Here is a 9,435-nt window from a genome sequence, read left to right on the forward strand (position 1 = left end):
CTTCTGGGTTCTAAGGGCCCTCCCAGCTCTGACCTTCTGGGTTCTAAGGGCCCTCCCAGCTCTAACTTTCTGGGTTCTAAGGGCCCTCCCAGCTCTGACAGTCTGTGTTATAAAGTCCTTTGCAGCTCTGCCATTCAATGTTCTAAAGCCATAATCTTCTGTTATTTTAAGGCCCCTTCCAATTTTGACATTTTGTTCAGAGGACTCTTCCAGGTCTGATGTTCCAAGTTCTAACAGCCTACCTGGGTTCAATAGTCTATATGTTTAAGGTCCTCCCAACTCTGTTGAAAAGCAAATGTTTTAAGGAACATTCCATTCAACATCATTTATTAATCACCTACAATGTATACTTTTATTAATCAAATACAATGTGGGTGTTAAGAGGCTGGACTGATTGTGTGTTCATAAACTTCAGGATTTATAGAATAATAGAATTGGCAGATACCTTAGGGGTCACCTAGGACTAATTCCCTCATTTTATATATATGGCTTCTTGGGGGCAAGAATGGTTAGTTTCATTTCTTTCTTTGTATCTCCAGTTGCCATTCTAATGCTTGACGAAGTAGGTGCTTAATAAATGCTCATTGACTGATGGAGAAACTGAGGCTTAGAGAGGTTGGTGACTTGGCCAAGGTAGAGTCAAACTTGGAGGTCCTCTCTCTGCAAACTCAGTTTTTCTTCTATCTCCAAGCAGCCTCTAGTTTTCCCAGATCAATCCAGGCAACAAGAGCTTCTCCTGTCTCTTCCCACCTCCCTTTCACCTCCGGTCCTGCTGTGCCACACTTCTGCCCCTCCAGCAGAGATTGTAGGTACTCTGGGATCCTTCTGTCTCTCAGGTTACTTGGTTCCAGGGTCTGCCAGCTAAATACCAACGAGGTTTCCGAAAATGCTTGTCATCTTCCTGGTGAGCTCAGTAGATAGAGGGCTGAACTTGGAACCAAGATAGATATGAATTAAAATTCTCCTCAGATGCTTACTAGTTGTGTTACCCTAGGCAAGTCGCTTAACCCTGTTTGCCTCAATTTCCTCATCTGTAAAATGAGCTGGAGAAGGAAATGGCAAACCATTTCTGTATCTTTGCCAAGAAAACCCCAAATGGGGTCAGGAAAAGTCGGTTCTGAACCTATAGAACAACAATCCTCGCCCCCTGACTTAGACTCATTTGAGTAAGGCAATTGATCTTTACTTATGGTCAATATCCTCCCCCAGTACAGTGGGTCTTGATACTTTCCTTCACCAAAATCCGACTTGTCCGGACCTGCCGCAACTATGACTTTTCTCTGTGCTCCGGGGTTTCCTATTCTTGCCCCGGATTTCAAACTAGTCTGGGACTGGAGGGGTAGGTTGAATTTTCGATCTCTGGAGCCTGTTGTTTAACCCCTCCCTCCTCACTGAACCCTGGGAGTAGGAGACATTCCTCAAATATTGACCCAAGTCCTCAAAGCCTGAGCCCCAGTGAGGAGGAATTCGCCGCCCCCTCCTCCTACCCAGAGCCACTGCCCATTTCTCGCCAGCCCATCTCACAAGAGAGGTCTTATCTGGCTCCAGACCGTGGTCCGAGGGGCCAGGATCCGGCGCGATTTCTGGAAGTAGCCAGGACACCTAGACCCCTCGTCTCGGGTTCTTAGATTTCTCTCCTAGTAGCGCAAACCGAAGGTTCAGCTGAGCCAGGAGGGGAAAGAGCCTAGGCCTGGGTCTTGTCAGGCTTGCCTGAATGACCCCCTGCCCCATGTCTGTGTAAATTAGGTGGTTAGACCAAAAGGTCTCTGGGTTTCTCGTGTATCTGTGCCAGCGGAGGCCTAGAGTTACTGGGCTGGCTAAGGGAGGGCCCGCAGGGTACCAGCTTTGGCTTCTTTGGGAAAGTCCGGCCAGGCCCCTGAAGCCTTTAAATCGTCTGTGGGATCCCGCAGATACATCGCACGGGGCTTTGAGCTCTCCCGGGTGGAGTTTCTTCCTATTATGGGATTAGGACTCAGATCTGGTTCTGGCCCGATTTAGGTTCTTCAGCGGTTCTTGCTGATTGAGAGAGCCAGCTAGGGGGCCTGGAGGCGGGTGCAAGCAGGAGGTCGGAGAAGGGCGAGGCTGGGGATGGGGTTGGAGAAGGGGGGAGAGTTGGGGACTACGTGCGTTTGGGAGGCGCAAAGTTGCTGGAGGCCCTACTCAGGGGGTAGAGGTTGAATTCCGCGCCCCCCCCCCCGCCGCCCCCTCCCTCCAAACCCGTCGGGGGTCCTGGAGAGAAGAGGAGCTCGAGGTGGGCAATTGAGGTCGAAGTGACTATTTCGGGCTGTCTCTGCTCTCGGCCCTTCCCCCCCATCCCCTCCCCCCGCCCGCTTGGGTCCTGGGGTGATTGCAGCTCCTCTCTAACCTCTCCATTCCCTTTCACTCCTTAAATTGGCTGCCCGAGGGCTGGGTGAGTGGCGCCGAGGTGGTGCAAGGGCCTGGGCCTCCACTCCCTGCCCCTGGGGTGTCAGCACTCTGGCCTGGAGGAGAGAGGGTGAGGGAGGACAAGACCCGGGCGCTGGACAAAGAGTGGCTTGTCCAGATCCTGGAGCCTACCCTCCCAAAGGGTGACATCAACTTTAGGCTGGGGCCGTGGGGGAAGGGGAGGGTAGGAGACACTCGGGTTTTTCTCGGATGGCTTGATTGTCGCCCTGACGCGGCCCCAGGGAGACGCCTGGACACGTGCAACTTTGTCCACAGATCTTCCTCTGGAAGCACGACTCCGAGGATACTGCCCTGGAAAGAGCCCAGTGGCCAGGGACCCAAAAGCAGCCTTGGTTCTGGAATTTCAGAGTCGTCGGGGACGGTCTTTGCCCAGAAGTTGATAGGGTCTTCCCACTCCCTAAGGACCTAGTGGCCCCCAACCCTGGTTCAGCTCAGAAACGGGCGAGGCGCCCCTGGGGGTAGGAAGTGGGGGGGGGAGGGGAGGCGCAGAAGAAACTTTCCCTCTTAAGCCCCTGAGGAATGTCGGCGGATTTCCTGAAATCCGACCCCGGGGCCGCGCAGCGCTCCCCTGCCCCCCTCACCTGGACTAGCTCTCCGGGGTGGGGGGGAGGTGGGGAGCAGTGAATTGGGAAAGGGAAGCGGTTGCTGGCCAGAGGGGAGGCAGCTGCTGCGGCTGCCTGGGGGGAAGGGAGAGCTCACCTGAGCCCAGGACCACGGAATTTAGGGTCCTTTCCTTTTGCAGCTCCCCACCCACTTTTCGATCCACATTAGGTCAGTCTGTAAACCAGGGAAACTGAGGCAGGAAACAAGGGAACGCTTCTTCAATACCTTCTCCAGACACTCGACTCCAATCACAGGAACTGGGAAGGGGTTCTTGGAAGGGTTCTTAGTTGCTCCACGGTCCCCGAATTGACAATGAGAAGAGCAGGGGGAGGCCGCGAGCCATGCAGCTCCTGACTCCCGCTCCCCGCCGCTTTGGGGCTAGACAGGAGACCAAAGCCAGATGTGCGGGCTTGCAGGTTACATTCCAGCTGCGCCCGACACAGCCGCGGCTGATTAAGCCATCTGGGGACTGGGCGGGGGGAGATGAAAGGCGGGAGCTGGGGTGGGGGAGGGGGTAGTACACCCGGGCTCCCGCCCGGAGTCTGCCCCTTTCCTCTCCGCCTTCTCCTCTTTTTTCCCTCCAGCCGGTGGCACCTTTGGCAGTCTCTGACCTGGGGCATCTCCCTCTGAGTCTAGAGTCAAAAGTCTTGGCCGGGAGATCAAGGGGCCGCACCTGCGCACGTGGCGGGCGGTTGAGCCTCTTAGGCGCCTGGGGCCAGTCCTGAAAAGGTCTGGAAGGCCTATGCCCAGTTCTGCACAGAACTGGGACCACCTTGTCCAGTTCTGGGGCTCCCAGGGCAGGCCGTACGCCATCCGGGGGCTTCCCTTTCCCGAGGGAGGGAGGGCCAGGTCTCTCGCCACCCAAGAAGCAAAGAGAGTGAAGGGAGCTCCCTTTGGGAAGGGCTCCTTAGTGCTAGAGATGGGGAAGACCGTAAGCTTCCTAGCATCTAGGGCCAGATCAGGACAAATTACGAGGTACAAATACTCCTGTCGGGTATGGTGGTGATAGAGGAGGAAGAATTCGTTTGGGCCCAATGTCCCTGTCCCCTCGCTTCTCTCTCTCCCGGCTCTTAATTTGTCATATTATCCCACCCATCCATCTGACTCAAGGGTCCGAGGAAGAACCCAGTGACGCCCTCGGGCCCTGGTCTCTTCCCTTTTGTCCTAGAGTCTCACAGCTCTTCTAGAGGCAGAGATGAAAAGCCCCGGCTTCAAGTGGAGGAGTTCGGCAGGGACGGGTGGACCCAAGGGAGGATAAATGGCATGCCCTGGCCCAAGAGGGTCTCCTAGCTCCTTTTTAGCCTCCTCGATTTCTCCAAATTCTTTGCCTCTTGGTTCCTGGTCTCCATCTCTCCCCCCCCCCCCCCCCCCCCCCCCTCCCCACTGTCTCCCAAGCTCCCTTGCTCAGGGACGATGACGTCACACCCCAGCCCCCCGCGCGCCCCTCACTGAGCTGCTGGTTCTGTCTCTGGTCAGACCCCACGCGCCCCCCGGACCCCCAATCCCCGCGCTCGTCATGGCCGGCGCTGAGGTCCCGATGCTACTCCTGCTGCTGTACCCCGGGCTGCTGCCGCTTGCCACGGCCGCCGGTGGGGACCCGTTTGCACAGCAGCTGGGCCCCACCAGCTCGTGCCAGCTGCAGTGCAGGCTCTGGATTCCTCGCGCGGGGGCGGCGGTGCAGGTGAGAGGCGCGGATCTGGGTAAGGGCAGGGGGCCGGCTGGCCGGCCGGAGCTAGAGCTCGTCCCATTTTCCACCGGCTGTGTGTTTGCGAAGGGAGGTCAAGCCCCGAGTCGGGGCGGAGCTGGGGGAGTAGCGCTTCCCTGGGGCCCATCCGGGCCCCTGTGGCCACGGTGGGCCTAGGCGCCCCTTTCACCCTTCTTTTTGCCCAAAGGAGGAGCTGCGGAACGCCTGTGCCCGGGGCTGCCGCCTCTTCGCCATCTGCCGCTTTGTGACGGGCAGCACCGAGGCCAACGTCACTCTGGCCGAGTGCAGAGCAGGTGATGAGGAGTGGGGGGTGGGATACCCGGAGCAGAGAAGTAAGGAATGGAGCCCTTCTGGTCAGACCACAGTGGGGAGTAGGGATGGAGGGAGGCCACTACCTGTGGGATGGGCTGATGTTTGCTACCTGTGTGACCTCGGACCATTCATTTCCTTTCTCGAGGCCTCAATTCTGGAAACAAAAGAGGGGTTTAGAATAGACGATCTCCGAGTTTCCTTTCAGCTCTAAATCTTCTGAGTCCCAGACTGGGGAGGCAGCCTGGACCTCTCTTAGACTGGGAGCATGCACACTGGCCAGACATTGAGAATCCTCCACCATTCACTCCCGAAGCCTGTATGCAGGCCTATGACCGGGCTCCAGAACAGCTGGCATGCGCTGAAGGATGCTTGAGGCAGATTCCTGAATCGCTGAGACCTTCATTTCCACCTCTACCTTCACCTTCACCTTCACCTCCACCTGAGCCCTATGAGGTGTGAAGCCAGGTCCCTGGGAAATTTGCTTCATTTCTGCTGCAGGGTACAGGAGATGGGGGCCCAGAGAAGCGGTTGGAAGACCTGGTTTTAAGTCCAGATTCTGCTCATAAATGACTTGGACAAGCCACTTCCTACCCTAGTCCTCAGTTTCCCCATAAGCAAAATGAGGGGGTTGAAGCTAGTAGGTCTCTCTGACATTGTAGAGAAATAATGTCTCTTCTAGCTTTTATTAATGCTTACACCATCTGACTCCCACCTTCCCTTAAATTTCAGAGTCTGGCCTTTTTTTTTTTTTTTCCAGCATTTCTCCCCTTTATTCCCCCATGTATCCTTCCATGATTCCTCCCTTAGTCTAGACTGTTACATCTCTGGCCTGCACTATTGTAACAGGCTTTTAATCGGCCTCTCTGCCTCCAACCCTTCTGAAAAGGCTGCTACAATCATTTTTACCAAGCCCAGCTTTGATAACATCCCTATCCTGCTCAAATACTCTCTGTGGCTCCCTTTGAACTTCATGAAATTTATGGTCCCCAGTTTGGTAGTTTGCTACAACCTTCCTCTCTCCTTTATTTCCTCCCAGCTCCCTTGTATTATCCAGTGTTCCAGCCTAGCCGGGCTCCTTACTGGCCCCCATACCTACCCACTGAAAAATATTTTCTCCCTTTTCTCTACCTCAGATTTTCTCTGCTCTAGAAAGCTTGTCTTATTTAAGTGGATGCATGATTGCTACCATGATGATCTGGTGACTTGTGTCTCTTTTTCCTCCTCTCTCCTGTCCCTTCCCCTCACTATCCAGAGACAGAGACCAGTGCCTCCACCTGACACCATTTCAGTGATGGATGTCTTATCCAATCTGTGTAATAAGTTGATCAGCTCAGCCCAAAGCTTCATTTCCTCCACTTGGACCTATTACTTACAGGCAGACAATGGAAAGATGGTAGTTTTCCAGGTGAGAGTGGAGGGAAGGTAGGTGGTGAACTTCCCATCATGAGAAGTATCCAAGGACTGGACAGATAATATGGATGACATAGGAGGGGGTTTCTAGGTTAGATGCTCTTTAATGTCCTTCCTGACTCAGGTCCTGTGGTTTTAGGGTGGGGAGAGATGAGGGAGAGTGTCCTTACCCTTAGGACACTGAGCCTAGGTATGTGTTCAGCTGGTTCATGGGAGGGTATATTCAGAGCCCCAGGCCCACTGTGGCCCTCTGATGGGCACTCCTGGCCTGTCTTCTCCCTTCTGCCTAGTCACAGCCTGAGATGGAAGCACCCATGCCAGAAGCAACTCCAAACCATGCCAAGATGACCTCCCCAGTGGATCTTCATTCAGGTGAGAAATAGGGAGCAACTGTCCCTGGGCATTCTCAGGGTTTCTCTCTCCACCTCTCCTAGAGCAAGGGAAGCAGAAGCCATGTGGTCCAGCTGTTGTCCAGACAATCACTTGTTTACCTCTCAACCATTTATTATCCAGGATCCCAGGCCCCACTTCCCAGAATCTCCAGCCTCATCACCCAGAGTCTCAGGGCCCAGTAGCTTTGGGTCCTGGAACCCTGTCACCCTACAGTGTGATTAAGCATAGGACAGGGAAATGTGTTCCAAATGTCCTTCTGCCTTCTTAGGTACTAAAGAGAAAAAAGTGAAGACTAAAGGCAAAATGACCCAGGAGACTTCCACCGGCTCCCAGCCAGAACACAACTTCCTGGGCTGCATGTCCAAGTGGGTACAGCTTTTTAGTGGAGAGGCACTTCTTCCTGGGCCTCAGTTTCCTCACCTGTAAAACGAGGGGGTTGATTAGAGCTCTGCATTTAGGATTCTCTGGCCCAGTGATTCCTGGACTAAATCTTGTCTAGCTGCGTTTCTCTGTATGAAACAGCACCCTTGTAACTGAAAGAAAGCCAAGAATCCTGGGTTCAAATCTTGTCTCTGCCATTTACTGCCTCTTTAACTTTGGACAAATAATTTAACCTCTCTGATCCTCAAGTGTCTTATCTGTAAAATGGGGCTATTCTTGTCACTCAGAGTTGGGGTGAAAGTGAGTTATTATTTTGCCCCTCTCTTCCCCTCCCCTTAGACCTAGTCCCTGACCTATCTTTGCCCCAGCCCCATGATTAATTGGACACTGACTTATTTCAGCTCCACTTCCATGATTAATGCTGTTATCTCTTCCCCAAGTTTATAGAATACCTTAAAGGATTCACCCTTGGGCCCCCCAGCCCACCAAGGGGACAGAGTCATCCCAGACCCTCAGCTTGCTTCTTACCCTTCCCCGTGCTCACAGCCTTGTCTGACCCTATGCCATCTTTGGGGGTTGGGGTATAGGCGCTCTGGACTGCCCAAGTGGATTCTGGCCTCCTGCCTTCTCTTTTCGGTGCTTGTCATGCTGTGGCTCAGCTGTGCTAGTCTCGTGACTGCACCAGACCAGCACATCCGGAACCAGGTATGTGGGTGTGCTTCCTGTTACTCCTCTTCTCCCCTCCCAATGATCTCAATCATGGCCTTTCTCATACCCAGGATTTTTCTCCTATCCCTTTCCCACAACCTGGGTCTCTCCTCTTCTCCCCTTGCCTTCAAACCATAGGATTCCAGATTTGGAAGTTCCCTCTGAGGAAATTGAGTCAAGCCCCCTCCCCAGTGCATGAATCCTTGACAGGTGGGCATCTCTGCTCTGCTTGAACACTTCTAAGGATGGGGAGCTCATCACCTCCTGAAGCAACTTGATCTTCTCCCCACACTGGGGATTCTGTTCTCTTCCTTTCTCTCTCCCCACAGCCACTGAGCATCTCTGGGGACAAGAATTACCTGGATGACCTGGAGTGGCCCTTGGCTCCGGCTCCTGCCCCCCTGGTAGCTGTAGCTGTGGAGCCCCGGGAAGCTGGTTCTTTGCCCCTAAAGGTGGAGATGGACCGTACAGCTCTGTAAATCCCAGAACACCCTAAAGTTGGAGTAGTCCTTTCTACAAACCTCAACACATAGAAACCTCAGTGATGAGGGGAGAACGAGAGATCTGGGGCTCCCTCCCCTCTGGTCTGCTAGGACAGCTCCCCTCCAGCTCTTCTGCCCAGTCCCTCTAGGCCTGGAAAAGTTTCCCTACTGTCCCCCAAGGAATAATCCCCAAATAGTCCCCCTCTTTTCCAGTGCTTGTTGTCCAGGGATGTGTGGGTATTAACGGGGGGGGGGGTAATTTGATCTGAGTTGGGATAGGGCTGGAAAAGGGTCTTGGCTTCCTTCTCCTTCCCTCTTCCCCTTTCCCCTTTTACTAATCCTACATTACTCCGAGCCCAGTGTAGCTCAGCATGTGAGTTTTGGCCCACCCTTCCTCCCCTTCCCACCTCTAGCTGCTCACCCAAAGGGCATCTAGACTCAGTTGAAGCTGATTTCTCTTCCCATTCTCCTTTCCCTCCACCCTAGATTAATTTATTCTTATTTTCTAACTTGTGATCCTCGGCCCCTTCTGACTCATTTTCCTCAGTTCTCTTGGGCTAGGCTTAGTTGGTAGAGGGGACAAGTTCTTGGGAACTCCCTCCACCCCATCTCCCAGTCTCCACCATTCAGTGACACCAGGCAGCTTGAGGCTGGCAGTGGGTGGAGGCAGAGGAATAATAGGGAGTGAATAAAATCTTTATAACTGACATTTTGAGTGGAGAATTTGTGGTCTCTGTATTTGTGTATGTGTCAGCCGGCCTAGGCCATGAGGCCTCAGAGGTACAGGAATAACCCCTTGTCATTGACTCTTCAGGCATGGAGCCCTCAATACTCACTCAGCCCCCATGGCATAGTCTTGGGGAGGGGGAGGGAGATGCCAACAAGCATTTAAGTGAGTACTGTGTACCAGGCCTGGGGGAGGCACTGAGGATACAGGGAAGGCCAAAAGCACAGTTCCTCCCCTCAAGGAGCTCCCAATCTAATTGAGAAGACAGC

At 53.8% G+C, this 9,435-nt stretch overlaps 1 protein-coding gene and 1 long non-coding RNA gene across 4 annotated transcripts in view; one reads left to right on the forward strand and one right to left on the reverse strand.

The window, feature by feature from the left end:
- Positions 1 to 3,531, reverse strand: part of LOC138145249 (uncharacterized) — a 3,682-nt gene extending 151 nt beyond the window's left edge. The window contains exons 1-2 of one of the 2 annotated variants that reach the window (XR_011164165.1): positions 3,145 to 3,531; positions 34 to 925 (exon numbers count right to left, since the gene is read on the reverse strand). This is a non-coding gene — a long non-coding RNA (uncharacterized lncRNA). Of the gene's footprint in view, positions 1 to 33; positions 931 to 3,144 lie in introns of both variants that reach the window. The other variant, XR_011164180.1, reaches the window with a different exon arrangement.
- Positions 3,532 to 4,452: 921 nt separating this feature from the next.
- Positions 4,453 to 9,148, forward strand: TMEM59L (transmembrane protein 59 like). Of its 2 annotated transcripts, none has more exons than XM_069067049.1 (8): positions 4,453 to 4,729; positions 4,941 to 5,046; positions 5,379 to 5,518; positions 6,318 to 6,470; positions 6,772 to 6,847; positions 7,137 to 7,233; positions 7,837 to 7,954; positions 8,287 to 9,148. In XM_069067049.1, the coding sequence occupies exons 1-8, from the start codon at positions 4,565 to 4,567 to the stop codon at positions 8,434 to 8,436; spliced, it is 1,005 nt and encodes a 334-aa protein (XP_068923150.1). In that variant the 5' UTR covers positions 4,453 to 4,564; the 3' UTR covers positions 8,437 to 9,148. The 2 variants fall into 2 exon arrangements, with proteins under 2 accessions (XP_068923150.1, XP_068923088.1); XM_069066987.1 differs by having other exon boundaries at positions 4,455 to 4,729; positions 6,766 to 6,847.
- The last annotated feature ends 287 nt before the right edge of the window (positions 9,149 to 9,435 follow it).

The sequence above is a fragment of the Petaurus breviceps genome, unplaced genomic scaffold (genome assembly GCF_028583685.1).
Source record: "Petaurus breviceps papuanus isolate PSGF00001 unplaced genomic scaffold, PetGlider_PUasm1.0 108, whole genome shotgun sequence".
Taxonomy (NCBI): Eukaryota; Metazoa; Chordata; class Mammalia; order Diprotodontia; family Petauridae; genus Petaurus; species Petaurus breviceps.

Coding starts and splice junctions, on each gene's coding strand:
- TMEM59L (XM_069066987.1), top strand. CDS start 4,565: ATGGCCGGCGCTGAGGTCCCGATGCTACTCCTGCTGCTGTACCCCGGG. Junction 6,848..7,136: donor CCCAGTGGATCTTCATTCAG/GTGAGAAATAGG, acceptor CTGCCTTCTTAG/GTACTAAAGAGAAAAAAGTG. Junction 7,234..7,836: donor TTCCTGGGCTGCATGTCCAA/GTGGGTACAGCT, acceptor GTTGGGGTATAG/GCGCTCTGGACTGCCCAAGT.